At 41.1% G+C, this 17,579-nt stretch overlaps 1 protein-coding gene across 2 annotated transcripts; it reads right to left on the reverse strand.

The window, feature by feature from the left end:
• Positions 1–13,359: 13,359 nt before the first annotated feature.
• On the reverse strand, positions 13,360–17,379 carry IRX1 (iroquois homeobox 1). Of its 2 annotated transcripts, none has more exons than XM_044294156.1 (4): positions 16,983–17,379; positions 14,370–15,378; positions 14,092–14,161; positions 13,360–13,728 (listed from the first exon to the last, which is right to left on the reverse strand). In XM_044294156.1, exons 1-4 carry the CDS (start codon positions 17,244–17,246, stop codon positions 13,671–13,673), a joined length of 1,401 nt encoding a protein of 466 aa, XP_044150091.1. In that variant the 5' UTR covers positions 17,247–17,379; the 3' UTR covers positions 13,360–13,670. The 2 variants fall into 2 exon arrangements, 1 of the variants encoding a protein (XP_044150091.1); XR_006390036.1 differs by having other exon boundaries at positions 13,660–13,728; positions 14,286–15,378.
• Positions 17,380–17,579: the final 200 nt, after the last annotated feature.

The raw sequence follows: 17,579 nt of genomic DNA on the forward strand, positions 1-17,579 counted from the left end.
TTACGTATGGGGCACTCAGCTGATATTGTTCATAGGGCACACTTTGGTAGTACTATTGTGCATGGGGCACTCAGCAGGTATTGTTTATAGGTCACACTGTGGCGGTGCTATTGTGTATGAGGGCACACTATGGTGGCATTTTTTTATAGGGGATCACCTGATATGAGAAATTTGTGAATTTGTTACAAATTGCTTTCCATATACTTTGGTGCAGGACGAGTCACCCATCACACAGCTTTAGTACCCCATGTACACTCACATTTCCACTCATTTTCTCCTGTCAGTGACCGATGTTGCGGCATAAATCGTGTCCAATTTGCTTATCTTTACTGCTGATGACGGTTCTATTAATAACAGCATTTGCTGGTGATATTGTTTGCAGCATTGCCATTCTGCCTATACTGTACACTACTGGTGCCATTAGCTCTATGTACGGTATTGCATCGTTATGTATGTGCACTGTATGACAACATTATCTAATTCCGTACTGTAACAAAAAGCCATGGCCATCAGTGATAATTGGGGCTGAGTACACAGAGCAGAGTCCAGCGCGTCCCCACTGTGTGTACAGTATGGCAGCATTATGTATGTGCACTGTATGGCGAACTTCAGCCTCCAGCCACAAAATCGCAAGTTATTTTCTGTCAGGTGAATGCCTAAGGCTACTTTCACACCTGCGTTTGGTGCGGATCCGTATTGTATCTCCACAGACGGAGCCGCACCAATAATGCAAATGCTTGTATCTGTTCAGAACGGATCCGTTTGCATTATTCTTTAAAAAAAAAAGTCTAAGTCAAAACGGATTCGTCCTGACTTACATTGAAAGTCAATGGGGAACGGATCTGTTTTCAATTGCGCCATATTGTGTCAGTGGAAACGGATCCCCCATTGACTTACATTTTAAGTCAGGACGGATCCGTTTGGCTCCGCATCGTCAGGCACATGCCAAAACGCTGCAAGCAGCCTCCAGAGCGGAATGGAGGCAGAACGGAGCCAAACGGATGCATTCTGAATGGATCCTTATCCATTCAGAATGCATTGGGGCAGATGCAGTGTCCCAGGGGGTCAGTAGTGTATGCTGGGCTTTGTAGTGCAGATTGACTCACTAACCTGGGATCCACTGTCGTCTTCAATTGGGGCAAATACTGGAACAGGCAGGTATTTAAAAGTTCGTGACGCCAGTGTCAATTAAACGGTGACACGCCGTGTATGGTATTGTAGAAGAATGAAGCAAGCATAGGATAGCCAACCAAAAACTGGAACTTTACTGAATATCAGTGATTATAATACATGGACGCAGTTGGAAGCGCCGTTCCATGAAAGACAGTTGGTTACCATTTGAATACAGCTGGTTCTTAGAAGTACAGAATGGCCGGTCTTAGCAATGTTCTTTACAGAGTGTGAATTACAGGAGATGCAGTACAGGCGGCTTGCACACTATTCCTGACTGGTCCTGAAACATGTGACTTATCCTCCAAGGTCCAATGCCCTCTATCTGGCGTATCCTTGAAGCTGTCCTTATCTAGTACCTCCTCTGTTATCTTGAGTACCTCTTGCTTTATCTGATCGGCCTCTGTAGTATTCTGTGTCCCGGCTGGTTACTTGCTTATGATGTTTCAGCTAAACGGATGATGACTCAGGAGGGGAACCTTTTCCTTGGATCCGGAACCCGGTTACAGGGCCTTTACTACCCTCTCCTAGTCGGCAGGCTTCAGGCCTGCTCTACTCTCACAGGCCCATAGCCTGGCCTTGACTCAGACACAGGATCATTTCTGACTCCTCTTCCCACTGTCTGACCTACTACTACTTCCTGACTGGGCCTTATATAAACTAGGGTTCCCTAGCTCCCTCTAGTGACTCAGAGCTGGAATGACACCCTAGCCGGCTTGCACATGCACATTTCACAGTAACAGGAAGTACATAGCATGACATTACAAGATGTTTTATACCAACCTCCCCATAAATACAGGGAGAACGACAATACCCAAGTGACCCTTCTGTAGTGACGGGGTATTACTCTCCCGTACACTACATAACTGTTCCGTTTTGGGCCGCTTGTGAGAGCCCTTAAATGGATCTCACAAGCGGACCCAGACCCGGTCATTAGCATGCAGGATCTACAGAAAGATGAGAACAGAGCTGCACTGGCTGTCCTCACCTTCCCTGGTCTTCTTCCAGCCCCAAGCTGTGTCCTGACATGTACAGAATCAGAATGTAGTGCAAGTAGACGCGCACTATGACCTGACGCTGTGCGCTGTCAGGTCACAGTACAGAGCGGCAGGAAGAAGACCAGGGAGGCTAAGTGAATCTGCCAAGTGTCAGCACTGTCCAGAGCTAGAGAGGTTAGTTTATTTTTTTATTTTTTTAAAATGTCTGATTGGGTCTGATCTGAGACTAATGGAGGGTGGGGAGGGTCTGATCTGAGGAGTCTTAAGGGGGTCTGATCTGAGGCTGGGGGGTTCTGATGAGGGCTGATCTGAGGCTGGGGGGTCTTATCTGAAGCTGGGGGCCTATTGGGGGTCTGATCTGAGGCTGGGGGGTTTGATCTGAGGCTGGGGGTCTGATCTGAGGCTGGGGTGGTCTGATGGGGGCTGATCTGAGGCTAGGGAGGGTCTGATGGGGCTGATCAGAGGTTGGGAGGTCTGATGGGGGTGTGATCTAAGGTTGGGGAGCGTCTGATGAGGGTCTGCTCTTAAGCTGATGTAGGCTGGCGGGTATGATAGGATTCTGATTTGAGACTGATGGAGGTGGGGCAGATGTGAGGCTGAGAAATGGACAAAGGCAGTGACAGTTGCGAAGAAAGAGGCAGGGACAGTGGCAGGGAGAATGAAAGCTAGGTGAACCCCTCTCTGGACCCTTCTGGGTTTAGCTTGGCTACCATTAATGCCAAATAAAGAACTAAATATATAACATTTTCTATATGTGGTCAAAACGGTGCATGTACTATTTGTAATATATAGTGCAGGTGCCATTTTGTGCTGCAAAAATGCAATTCCCTAGATTTTTTAATTGAAGCACAATTTCTGTAACCTACTCCTAAGTCACTTATATGTTTGACCAAATATAGCAGTCAAGTTGAGAATTTTGCATGTCCCCCGAACAATGTTGCAAATATCCAAATGGCTCTCAGCAGCAAAAAGGTTCCCCACTCCTGCTTTAGAGGGTATAGTCCTGATTAAGTTTTGACCTCCATTAGAAGAGGTGATAATGCCAACTAAGACTGGGCCCCCTCTTGCCCTGGGCCCCATAGCAGTCTCATGGGCTGCTTCTATGGCAGTTATGCCCCTGCATGCTAGAACTTAGTGAGCTCTTTAGAAGGACCTGTTCTTTCACAGATGCTTGTACAGGCAGGCTGCATGGCTAGGTACTTGATATTATACACCTCTGGCAATGGCACTGAATCAAAAACACCTTAATTCAAGGATGAAGAGGTGTATCCCAATATTTTTCCCATATAGTGTATATTTCTTTATTGTATCATGTGTCCTTAAAAAAAAACTTACATATACATTGTACGATCTGTGAGATATTCCCATTAAAAATAATTCAGTCATAAGCAGTATAATTGGGTGCTTACAATTATTTGTCAAATATTAAAGAGTAAAATATTAACATTAATTACTGTTGGATATAAAAAAAATGGAAATAGTTTAATACATTTGTATCAATCAGATTGTCGTGTCACTGTAGACTCATTGATTATCTGTCCAAGTAATTATCAGTCGTACTGCCTGACGAATGTGATCTCATGGCCATCTAAAGACTCCAGTGCAGGTCAATTCTTCTACATATTTTAAAGTGAATTGTGACATCCAGTGTATTAAATATAACACAATCATGAACATGATAAAAAGTGATTTCCTTAATTGCTACTGAAATATGTACAAACATCCTGCACTACTGCTCCTCCTAGTGGCTAATGACGCATTCACACATGTCAGCAGCATACACACATTATCATTATTATTTATTTTAAAGTGCCATTAATTCCATGGCGCTGTACATCCAGCTGGGGTTACATAAAAACAAAAAAAACACAGTAAACAAGAAACTTTTAACAGAGGGGTAGAGGACCCTGCCCACAAGAGCTTACAATCTATGTTTATTTATCAAAAATGTGAATAAGGAAAACTGCTAAATCTGGGAATATTTAGGAAAATGTTCATATTTTTGTTATGCTTAGATCACATTACCCCTTGCATCACTGTTTTATCCCTCCATTCATTGCCTAACATTTTTTAAAGCATGCTTGTAATGATATGATCACCCGATCAAAAGAGGACTTTCACTTGTAATAAGCTCTCTTCTCTCGCTTCTGCCCTTCTGCTATACACATTTAATAGTTAGAAGATTAATATGTGTCGGCAGCCCGTGTCTCATCTTGCATCAGTAAAACATTGGTTGGATTTGACGCCATCCAATGCTCGGTTTTCCCAGGAGTTACACGGTCACCAGAGATTTCGGGCAGCTACTTTTCATCCATGCCAAATCATAAATAGTAAACCTGTCTAGTTATACAATGTTATTTCTCCCACCCTTGTGTTGCTGCTCAATTAGGCAAATTTGATATTCAGGACTCTGAGAAAACCAGGTGACAATCCTATACAATGAGTAATGGTGATCATATGGGTTGTCAGTCAGCTAAGACTTTTTAGCGATTGAGTGCAAGACAGCAGCTCAGGAACTTTTTCTACTGGAAATATTTTCATTTTAGTGTGACAGTCTTTAATATATGTCCAACCATGAAGACCACAACCACAGACATGAGAGAGAGAGTGGTCAAAGTCAATGCCTGTGCCACTCACTTCAGTTTACAATCTATTGCTTGGCAAATTTAAAAAACAAAGAAAAAAGGCAGTAAAAACTTTGGCTCATTAGTGTCAATCAATTATATAATTGAAGAACTGTCTCATCAGTTGAGTTGCTCAACCACCATGGTATCCACTGACACAAAGATGTGAACAGGTAGCACACAAGCTAACGGTGGATTTAGGCATGCTGATAATCTGGCAGACGAGCGAATGTTCCTGTAAACACTCATTTCCGACAATCTGCTGCCAATCACCTGATGAACGAGGGAAATGCTCATTCCTCGGGTGATTAGTGCAGGCAAGAAAATGATCGTTTCTGGGCAGCAGATTGTCCTCATACTGTGGAGGTGATTGCTGCATGTAAATACAGTTCTTCTCCCCACTGAGTGACCAGCCAGTTGTCGGGATTGAACGCTTCCTTCCCGATAATCGGCTGCTCCCGGACACGTGTAAATCCACCTTAAATATACCTTAGTCATACAGCATAGCCAACTCCACAATGCAAGCAATTATCTGTAATCACCAACAGAAACTCTGTTATCTGATCACCACTATCAAGTGTTTACTTCAATTGTTGTCATTGCTTCTTTATGGGACAGTAAATAGCATCAGATAGACATGCTAATAAGCATCTAGGTTGGTGATTACATGCAACGCGGGAGATTAAAACAAGGAAAAAGATGTTGATTAATCTGTCAAGGAACTCCCTTCTGTTTCAACGAAAATGTGTTCACTTCGTTATTTGTAAGACATTTTGCCAGTTTCCTGGTGAAGCAAAGAATACATGGCAGTGATGCACTACTGTGTGAACATGACTGCTAGAGACACACACAGATAAAGAGCATTCAGGCAGAAAATCCCGGCATCAATTATACAAATCTTAACAAATTTGGTTATTAAATGACATAATTATGATAAATTTGTACAATTGTATAAAAGGTCCATACTAAATATACTGCAAAAGGTGGCGGTTTACCCCTAAGACAAGAAAGCAGTTGAGAGGGAGTTTCCTTACTTCAAAGCTGGCCATAAGCTTGTGATAAACTCACAGAGGATCTTATGTGCATGGGAGGCTTCTCAGCAGCTCCTTGCCAGCAGATGCTTTGTTCCTGCAGGAGATAAGTCAGTGCCAAGGGTGTCCGGCCGGCAGCTGATTCCACTCTCCCTTTTAATAACCTATATGCTTAAAGAGGTTGTGTCTCCTGGGTCTGACCCCCTAAACCTTTCCAATCATCTGTTTAGGAGTAACTCCAGTGCAAGGAGTTCCACAGCTCTGCCCATGGTGTAGAAAACAGAGCTGCTCCCATTCAAATGCTAATTGGGGGGGGGGACCCTGCCGATCAGATATTGATGGCCTTTTCTGAGATAAGGTCATCAATAGTAAAGGAGTACACAACCTCCTTAGGCTAGTATGCATGTTTTTAAGAGAACCTGAGATCTGTAATCTATTCGGCCCGCTTAAGGCCTCATATACATACATGGCTGTATTATAGGTGTGTGTAGATCCATGATATGAAGCGCATAGAACTCGATGGGACCACACTGTAATTCTGTATCTCAAATGCACAAAGTAGCTTTTATCTTCCAGACTCCCTATAAATCTCTTATAAATGTAGCATGTTCCTTCGCATGCTTTATTATGGGGCTCCATGTGATAGCCAACAAGGGTTTGTGAGAATGTTGTATATATTCATTGCCCAAGTAGTGAAATCTATCCCAAAAGGGTTTTGGAAAAGGCTATTCCCTTACCCACTGGTTTCTGGTCCAGTTTTGCCAGTAAATATACTACTCTAATACAGAGCAATGATATAAATAAAAACTAACTCATACATATATACAAATGTTGAAATTAACATTTAATAATGCATAAATAGAAACATAGAATGAGTCGGCAGATAAGAACCATTTGGCCCATCTAGTCTGCCCAATATACTGAATACTATGAATAGCCCTTGGCCCTATCTAAGGCCTCTTTCACACTACAGTATGTCCATTTCAGTGTTTTGCGTTCCATTTTTCACGGATCCGTTGTTCCGTTTTTTGCTTCCGTTGTGCTTCCGTTTCCGTTCCGTTGTTCCGTTCCGTTTTTCCGTATGGCATATACAGTATACAGTAATTACATAGGAAAAATTGGGCTGGGCATAACATTTTCAATAGATGGTTCCGCAAAAAACGGAACAGATACGGAAGACATACGGATGCATTTCCGTATGTGTTCCGTTTTTTTTGCGGACCCATTGACTTGAATGGAGCCACGGACCGTGATTTGCGGCCAAATATAGGACATGTTCTATCTTTTCAACGGATCGGAAAAACGGAAATACGGAAACGGAATGCATACGGAACACATTCAGTTTTTTTGCGGAACCATTGAAATGAATGGTTCCGTATACGGACCGTATACGGACCGCAAAAAACGGACCGCAAAACGGAAAAAAAAAACGGTAGTGTGAAAGAGGCCTTATATGAAGGATGGCCTTATGCCTATCCCATGCATGCTTAAACTCCTTCACTGTATTTGCAGCTGCCACTTCTGCAGGAAGGCTATTCTATGCATCCACTACTCTCTCAGTAAAGTAATACTTCCTGATATCACTTTTAAACCTTTTCCTCTCTAATTTAAAACTAGAATTTTCTGTGACATTATAAAAAAGAGTCTCTCAAGCCAATACTACCAAGCGTTCAGGGCTGTGGGGAGTTTGGAGTTTCTTGGTGTTTGCCCTACAATGCTACCATTTCACTCCAGAGCTAAAATGACATAAATCTCCCCAGCAGATGACGGTAACTGACAGTATACAGGCTGCTGTAAATGATACCTGTTCTTTACAAAGCAAAGCATGTGGATCTGAAATGTTGTTGGGCCCTGCAAATGATAGTGTAGGTATGGCAGTAACCTGTGCATAGATCCTTTCCAGCAGTACACAAAGTGCACTACAGTCATATCATGAACCTATACACACTGTGTCCACATTATGGAGTCTCTATGACTCACTGTATTCTGCCTTAGAAGCAATGTGTGAGAAAAAAAAACATTTTGTATGCCTCTGTGTCCCAGGGAGGAACACTATGAGCCCATAGAATTCCATGAATCCAGTATTCGGCACTGATCACATATACAGCCATGTATGGTTCTCATAATTCTTAAAAGCACCAGGAGTAATTATGAATACTGTATCATTAGTGCCAGGATTCTTTATAATTTAGTTTTGTGGCAGCCTAAAGAACATTTTGGTTTTACAAAGATTACTTAACTTCCCCGCATGAATCAATTTAGATTTGACATGAAAGCCAAATAATTTATCATAGCTGTAGAAATATAAACATTTTTAAAATGTGCACCCTTGCACAAGATGAAATGCCAGACAAATATGGTAAAAACCTTATAAACCTAGGAAGCCTTCAAATAGTTCTGTAGTTTAGAAAACCAATGTTTAAACACTGTAAGGCCACCTGCATATGGGTGCTGGTGAACGCACATAGGATCCACACAACGTTCCGTGCAGGTTTCTGTGTTTCTGCAGAATTTACGCACCAAAATCTGCAGTGTCTAAATGCGGTTTTGGGTGCGGATTAGATGTGGCTTCGCAACGGATCTCACCTTTCCATTGAAAAAGGGGAAATCAGCAATGCAGGTCAATTTCTGCACTGAAAAAATCTGTAAAGTGTACGTGAGATTCGTGTAATCTCATTCGCTTTGCTGATCCTGTAATATGCTGCGGTTTTTCTACACAGGAATGCACGAGGAACAACCGCATGTTTTCTGCAATGTGTGCAGGTGGCCTTAGGGTGTTACCATACTACATTTTTTGTGGGTTTTTTTTGCATATAAAAAATATTAAATTCATACATTTTTTACAAACTTTTTGGGGGATTTTATTTTTGGCACACAGGTTTTCATAGTTTTTTTTTTTTATGTATTCTTCCTATAGAAGAGTTGAGAGAAGTTACAAATAAAGTCTCCTTCATGCATTACTTGAACAGTCCATTGATTTCTAAAAGCAGCATGTAATGCTTCATCGCCCCTGGAGTGGAACTGCAGACGATTTGAAGACTTGCTTCTGGGTCCCCGTGCAAGACAAAGCTGGTCTCTCAGGGGAGGGGGGCAGCCTGCACATGTTGCGGAATACATGCGGGTTTTCTGTGAAAAAAACACAGTCTAGTACAGTACCAGCAAAGTGTATGAGATTACCAAAATCTCATGTACACTCTGCAGGTTTTTTTCCGTGCGGAAATTGACCTTCCGCGCGGATTTCAAATTAAATAGCATGTCAATTATGTGTGTGGCTTTAGCTGCAGCTTTCGTTTTGTGTACCCTCAACTGAATTGGATAAAACGGATTGAGGGAGTAAGCAATAATTTGCACATATTCCATTGTGCCCAGGTTTTCTATTAACTGTAGATGAACTGATTAATGTGGTTCTATATAGGAAGAATTTAGAATTGTAGGCCTTGTGCTGGTAGGGACTTATGTGGGAGTATTCTCTGTACACTGCTACAGAATATGTTGAAGCTATATAAAGCCAATTACATATACTCTACCCATACATATATCCACATAGTATTCCAAAGGTTTCTATTTGTCTTTGAAGTGTAAGGGTTAACATTAGCCTTTCCCAACTCTCTGCTTCAGTACAACCTGTCCTTACAGTTTCTAATTAACCTGATTGGATAGCTGAAAGCCAAGACAGATCCAACAAGCTAGGGTAAGGTGCACTAGATTTGTAAATCAGCTTGTTAGTCGGCCCTGACAACTCTCAGTAAATCTAAATTCCTGCATTACTTGTTTGCAATCTCCACTTTGTTCATATTCCAGAGTTACTCCAAATCCCCCAAAGACACTTGTCCATACAGCCAACAAGTCCAATGTTCTAGGTCTAGGATGCAGGAGGAAACAGGATAGTACTGCTATGTGTGAAGCAGAAAGAGGTAGAAGAAAGTATCCAAATGGCAACAAACAAGCAGTTTGCTATGTTTAGAACATAAGGAAAGGCCACTTTCAGCATTTTGCTCAGGCTTGCACACCTTGAAAATGTCTTTAATGCTTGACTTTTACTCTCCTCTATATATGAACCAAGCCATGTGGGCAGAAGTGCATCTCCATCCTGGGAATAGGCTTTTTTTTATATCCTTTTTGTTGAGCTTATATTTTGAACTTCAATTCTCCAAATGAATTTCTCTAGTGCCATAAACCTTTTTCCTTTTTGTTGCATTTTTCCCTTTCTTTCCCCTTTCCTCTCCTTTTAATCTGTCTCACCCTAAGGCAACAAGGAAGATATTGTGAGAAGTGACAGTATAATTATGAGTACTCCCTTCCTCCTTCCACCATTCAAATCTTGTCATTTGAACTGTGTATGCTCGTTACAAAATTAATTTTGCCTGCATTAAGAAAAAAAATCATGTGTGCCCTTAGGTAAAACTGCCACTGGATTCATGCTGGGTGATCGCCACAGAAAGAAGCAGCAAAGGGGGTTTCATTTAAGGCAACTCAAAGTGCTAGCTGCCCACCTGCATGTAGCCTAGTCTTTCTTTGTCTCTCAGTGTAGATCTAATGATTGAACTAATGAAGGCCTGTTATAGTCAATAATTACCCATCGGTTATTTAAATCAGATACCATTTACCATACAAACACTAGCCCACAGCTACAGAACAGATTTCCCCCTCTGTCTTTCTTTGGCATTTTTCCCTGCTAACTCTTTTTTTCCCTTGCTCTTTTTTTTTTTTATCTACAAGGGCGATTGAAACTTTATAGTGCATGATTCATAGAGAGGAGCAGCACTGGGAGCTCTGGTGCATATTACATTAATCAGTGTCAGGCCACTAAAACAGAGATATGAATATGAATTCTCCATATTGCAGAGGATATAAATGTTCTGGAGAATAATTGATCGCTGCTTACCAAAAGCAACGAAAATAAGGAGAAAAGTAGAAGTAAAATGAATAGGATAATGGAAATAGGATTTCATTAAATAGGAAAACATCCATGCACTTTGCATTGCTAATATATTCTTTTTTGCATTGCTATTATATTATATTTTTTGTATCTCTTTTATATTTCTTTTCTTTTACATAATGCTAATTCAAGTTAAAATATATCGCTGAACACGAGTCAATTATATTTGTTGAATGGTCTATATTTATAAATGAACGATATGTATGTGATATATATCTTTTTTAATTTCATTTTTATTTTATCATTGTCTGAAACTGTTGCTGACCCCTGAAGCATTCACGGTTACAAAGTGGTTTTATATAACGATCCGATGTTATATTAAATGCAGCTAATAATAATTCTAGTGTTTAATGTTAATACTTAGAGGCTCTGAGAATTAAGCAATATGTGATTACTAATTAGTGAATTGCGTTCAGATACATTTCCATAGTAAAATAATGCAATAATAAAAGAATAACAAGTAATGCCAGGTAGTAATAATATAATTAATAGTATTACCTATAATAAAACAATACACTCCAAAAGTAGCCTAATGTGTATAATTCTTGTATGCTATAGTTGAAGAAATCTCAATGTAAAATAATTCTTCCTTTATTTCATCTTGTGTAGGTGCATTGTGAAGTATCTGTTACTTTCTATAGTGTATATTAAAAGATAATTACACCTAGGCATTTAGTAGAAATGTCCTTTAGGTGTCTGCGAGCTCCAGTCCACATCGCAATGTGTGGAATTTCACAGAGTTTGCAGTTAGACTATCCTTTCGATGAGAGCACTTACATGGGATGGGGCAGTAAATGCTGCGGCTTTGTACACAAACAAGAATTAGCAATTCAAAGTGCAAGAAAGAGCAGGCGGATTGAGGAAAGTGAGGAAAATGCACTTACTACGCCCTTTCTGGCCGCAATTTGTTACTTTGTAATTAACCCGTTCTCAGTACAAATATCAGTAATGACGTCCTGCCCATTTCACACCATCAAATGGCCATTTTACACCCCAAAGGGCGATGTCACCGACATCTGTTCGTCATGACAGTACCCCAATGCATCACCGACACAGAAGTAACTTAACAGGTCTCCCCAATAAAGTAGGAAGCATGCAAGCAAAATGTATCTGTGGTACACAAAGCTACTTGAAGCCCTACAACATAATGCTTCCATGTTAAATAATACACCGATAATTGCGAGCTGTAATTGTGAACTTAATCTGAATGCCGTCTCTCAATTTATACCCGCCAGACAGCTCTGTAGTGTAATTACAAAATCCATTCAAAACTGCAATGCACTCTGTGTCCTATGGAGGGAGCTATTGTACTACAGAATAATGCCTCGGAATAATATGCTCCCAATCTGCCACGCTGACAATACCACCTAGAAATTTTATATATATATATATATATATATATACAAATATATATATATATATATATATAATTTCTGAAACAATTATAAACAATATAGACATATATAAATACCAAATATTAATACATATTCAATCACACGAAATCTGACTAGCAACAAATTCGTATGCATTAAATATAATCTGGAAATCATTACAGATAATATTTATGGAGAAGCTGGCATTAGAAATATTCCTATTCATTTTACTACTAAACAGATTATTAGAAATGTGGAATATAGCCTCGGTCTCTCCGTCCATTAAATAGACAGTGATGCATTTGAAGACGTATAGAGACAATTCTAGTGATGAAGAGACATCTTTTTGCCTGGTTTATTATCACTTGATGGGCCTTTTATTAATATTTTATTCCCCCCGACCCCCTCCCCCATTTTCGCTTCCGACAAGTGCTTGTTTTGGGCTGTAGCACTGTTTGGATAGGGCGTCCCCACATTATTTCTTAATGACTTCCACAGCTGCCTCCTTCCATTTTCTCCTATGCACAACCATCTGGCGTCTTATTAGCACCTCAATGCTCGTTTAGTGTTCTCAATTAGAAATAAAAAAAACTCAGGAAACCCTGAAAATCTTTCCGATTTCTAGCAGCTTGTGTGTGAGAGATGAATGCGGATCATTGCACTGCTCTGCACTCTGCACTCCCATTAACCAGAGGGGCTGGATCCTCATCACTTGCAATTACAGCTCTTACCATTTAATGACAGCAACAAAAATAAAAACTCAACTGGAGTTAACTTGGCTATAAAATCAAGTGGCTCTAGGTGTTAAGTGCCCTCTCCACTGGGATTAGCTCAACAATTGTCATCACAATCCCTTATTTAAAATCTATAAAACTAAATTGGAATCAATAACTGAAAGACCATAGTAGGGAAACAATTAAAAACGGAAAAAAAAAACACAAAAACAAATGATGAAAAACGGGAAAACCAGTTGAGGTTTGAATAATCAGGAATTTCTCCAAGTGAGCAGATTGTGGTAACTGCTGCATAAGAGTAATCACCATACACTAAAGCGTGACAAATTGTTTCAGCCGATCCCTTTCACTTCATAATGACTGACATTAAAATGGAAATTGCTTAAATCAAGAGTTGGGGCAGAGGAGAGAACTGCACTCGGTGCCTTCTCAAGCCCTTCAACCCAGCTACCCTGAAGGAGCAGAAGAAGAACATGGCTTTCATAGAATTTCATATAGTTTATTAGACAAAAATATATGATTTAGACAAGTTTTGTTGACGCGCTATTTACATTCTCAATCACTTTATGTACAGAAAAAAGCACAGAGACATGTGAACAAGTTACCAAAAAACGAATAATCCAGGGAGGATGAGTGGGACCAGGAATGGGGCACTGGAATGGATCCACCTACTGAACAGTTTGGTTTTCTTTATTCGCTTCTTTTCATTTAAAATTTTGGTGGAGTCATATCACCACCTTATTGCAAAATGAGAGTCTTTATTCATAGATGATACCCATAATGTCCACGTGTGACCACTGCTCAAGCAGAAGGCAGTGCGGTTAATATGTGAGGGGTCCCTTCTTGCTGTGACAAAGTGCTGCAAACAAGAAAGGGCACACATTACAGTACCAATGCCACATAAGTACTACAGTAATAACCAGAAGACAGTAAACAGGAAACCATTGTGGATATCAGGCTACTATTCAGAATTCATTCACCATATCAGAATATTAATACATTTAGGTCAATACATGAAAAATTATTTTATATTATCACATAACACATTATTTATATTATGTAAAATTATTACTATTATTATTAGTAGTAGTAGTAGTAGTAGTAGTAGTATTGTTATATTTAATAGTAAAATATGTAAACAAATACATAAAATTAAATTAAAAAGGATAATATTTTTTATATTTCAAATAGATATTTCTAGCTAAAGCTTTCCTCAACTTACTTTTCACGAACAGACTGGAAGGAGGATTTTAACTGTGGAGGAGAGTCGGTTCTTGGAACATTTTCTCTGTCTGTAGGAAATAAAATGATCCATAAATAAGTATAAATAAATAATACTGAAAGTCAAAAATGGGGGAAACATAAATCACGTAATGGAGGCTTCAGCTCTAGAAGAACAGCAGATGAGATAAATACCTATAGAATTCTCTACATCTACTAGACATGAATGACAGGGATGAGTGGCTGTAGACCTGGGGAGAGGGATGTGTGGTCAGTCACCTGTGTGCTTGGGGCTGCTTCTCTCTGTGGTTTTGTCGCTGCTGATGGTCCCCAGGTTAGCTGTTAAGAGCGGTGCTTGCTGGTGGCCCTGGAGGTGGTGGTGGTTGTGTTGAGAGCCATGGTGGTGATTTACTCCTAACAGGGACCTCATATTAATTAAGGAACTCTGAGTAAGGAAAGCGCCATTTGTCCAGTTGTGAAACTTGCCAATCTGGCATGTGTAAAGTCCATGGCTGGGAAGGAAAGCTGGGTGCTGGATGGTGGTGGTAGGAGAGGTGTGGTTCACTTGGGGGGATGATGGGGAAGATTTTAGGACACCGTCGGGGCTGGTGGCTGTTTCTGCTAGAGACCAGATTTTGGGTTTGTTATGAGGTGGCACTTGTAAATTCCCCGGCCTGCCTGGGCTCACTATTCTGGTATTGCTGGACTCAGAGTTCTCCTTGGCAAGAGACAATGGGTCTTTGGATTTAAGTCCATCGGGTCCTGCTAATATGACTTCACTGTCCTTTTTTAAACTTTCTTTCTGACTTTGCCTCAATTGCTCTGACTTGTCCTCCTCATCTTCATTGCTTTGATCTTCGTCATTATCATCAATCTTATCAATATCTATGCTCTCCAGGTCGATCTCCTCGTCATCTTCATTTTTCTCGTGGTCCCCCTCATTGTCACTTCCAAAGAGATGGTCATCTTCTTTACTCCTGGCACCCCAGGTTACTTTGTTCTCTTTCTTAAGCCTCCTCCTGGCATTGGCAAACCACGTGGACACCTGAGTGAGGGTCATCTTGGTGATGATGGCCAGCATGATCTTCTCGCCCTTGGTGGGGTAGGGGTTTTTCCTGTGCTCGTTCAACCAGGCCTTCAGCGTGCTGGTACTTTCTCTGGTGGCATTCTTAGGCCGACCTGGATCTCCATACTGAAACTGCCCATAAGGGTAATAACCTGGAGCAGTATGGGCAGCAAAAGTGGCAGGGTGGACACCAGGGTTATCCTTCAGCTCATACTGTGACCCCTGAAACAGGTAAAAAGAGTCAGTTAGTTTAGTGATAGGTCCGAAGGGTTAATGACAGTTTGTGTGTTAGTAAACCTATTAACCATAGTCAAATAATAGAAGTAATAATAATTATATTCTTATTATTACTATTAGCTATATAGCAGAAGTTATAAGACATTTACATAATAATAATACTAATAATAATAATAAAACTACAACTAATAATGATAATAATAACAAAACTACTACAAATGCTACTACTAATAATAATGAAACTACTACAAATGCTACTGCTAATAATAATAAAACTACTACAACTACTACTACTAATAATAATAAAACTACTACAACTACTAATAATAATAATAAAACTACTACTAATAATAAAACTACTACAACTACTACTACTACTAATAATAATAATAAAACTACTACTACTAATAATAATAAAACTACTACACCTAATAATGATAATAATAATAATAACAAAACTACTACAAATGCTACTACTAATAATAATAATACTACAACTAATAATACAAATAATAAACTACTACAACTACTAATTATAAAACAAAAATATTGCTGCTGCTACTACTACTAATAATAATACTGCAACTACTTAAAATAATAAAACAATAATAATGCTGCTAATAATAAAAACAATAATAATAATAATAACAATAATGCTACAAGAACTACTACTACTAATAGTAATAATAATGCTACTACAAGTACTAATTATTATTATTACTATTATTCTTATTTCTAAGTAAATTTTCAGTCAAAGCAACAAACCCCTCAAAGTTCACTTGCCTTTCATAAATTCTAAAGTGATTGTGCTAATTCAGATTTGTTACCAATACCTAGAATACAAGGATGCCCTGTGTAAGGTGCCAGTCTGCCCGGTGCACCTCCTGGGGTAAGCCTGCTCTCAGCTTTCATCTAGTACTCCTTGTTTGCCCGCTTCAGAAAGTGGCTATTTATCTCCCATGAATCTCCTCGCCCAGCGCCCCTGTCACCAGGCCTGCTCACTAATGTTACCCGCCCGGTGCCCACACTTCTGCTGGACCTCACACAGGACCACTTTTTGATGCAGGTTTTAATGGAAAATAAAGCACATTTTCCTCTAAAATTCCCTTCTTTTTTTTTCTATCCACTTTGGCTTTAAAACTGCATCAAACCGCAGGTGTGAATGTTGCAGTAATCGTCCACATCCTCATCGTGCGTTTTCCCGACGTTTAGACAAATGCCGCCACGGCTCATTGACCTGCGATAGGGAAGTCGGGGACTCGAGAGGCGGCCGCCCTTACCGCTCAGTGTGAACGGGCAGGGCAGAGGCACCAGGGTTCTTTCTGCGGGGATTTGGTGCCAGTCGGGTTTGTCAGGTGATAAATAATTCGGGCGGCATTCTGGGCAGTCACTTCTCCCGGGCACTGTTCACACCTAGAGTTTTGCCTTCCGAGAAACACACAGTGCCTTTTCTAAGAAAGTTCCACTGGCGGCGAAGAGTTTGGGAAGTTTCTGGGAGTCGGGAAAGTTTCCGGAAGGCGCAGGGTCCCCCGGGAGACCCCCTGGTACACGGCACACACCACTACAGGACAGGGGGCACGTCCACTTACCATCTGCGAGAAGAGGGCGAGGTCTGTGGTGTAGGGCAGGAAAGCGCTGTAGTTGGGGGCACTGTACGGGTACATGCCCAGCACTGAGGTGACCGCGGCGGTGGAGCTGCTCCCCAGCTCGCTTCCTGCCGGCCTCCCTGACCCGGCGGCGGCGGCAGCGGCGGCCGCGGCGGCTGCGGCCAGGACCCCGGGCCGGTCCCCTCCGTAGACGGCGGCCTGGCCGGCGCTCAGATACTGGGGGTAACCCAGCTGCGGGAAGGACATGGTCTACAGTACTGTATGGAGAGCTCCTGGGTGCAGTGCTGGGTACAGATAGGGGAGAGGAGCCGGCTCCCGAGTGCTCCGAAATCCCTCAGATGTGATCTGATCAACAATTGAGCTCCAACTGATGTGTCTGCCCCCGGGTCCTGGGCTGATCTTTCACATACAATTTGAAGTTGATGCTTTGATTGGCATCCGCTGGAGCTGCTGGCGCCTCCCCCTCCGGAGCATGTGGCCTGAGCATTGGCTGTGTGTGGATGTGTACTGCTCAGCCATGCCACATGACAACCTGTCTACACGACATTACAGCTGTCCGACACCGGGGCAGTGCTCTGC

This window comes from Bufo gargarizans, chromosome 5 (assembly GCF_014858855.1).
Source record: "Bufo gargarizans isolate SCDJY-AF-19 chromosome 5, ASM1485885v1, whole genome shotgun sequence".
Lineage (NCBI taxonomy): Eukaryota > Metazoa > Chordata > Amphibia > Anura > Bufonidae > Bufo > Bufo gargarizans.

Bases quoted from the DNA above. Each gene is read 5' to 3' on its own strand.
- IRX1 (XM_044294156.1), bottom strand. From the start codon at position 17,246: ATGTCCTTCCCGCAGCTGGGTTACCCCCAGTATCTGAGCGCCGGCCAG. The intron at 14,162-14,369 runs GTGACTGACCAC...TATTTCCTACAG, and splicing joins AAGCAGCCCCAAGCACACAG to ACAGAGAAAATGTTCCAAGA. The intron at 13,729-14,091 runs GTAAGTTGAGGA...TCTTGTTTGCAG, and splicing joins TTCCAGTCTGTTCGTGAAAA to CACTTTGTCACAGCAAGAAG.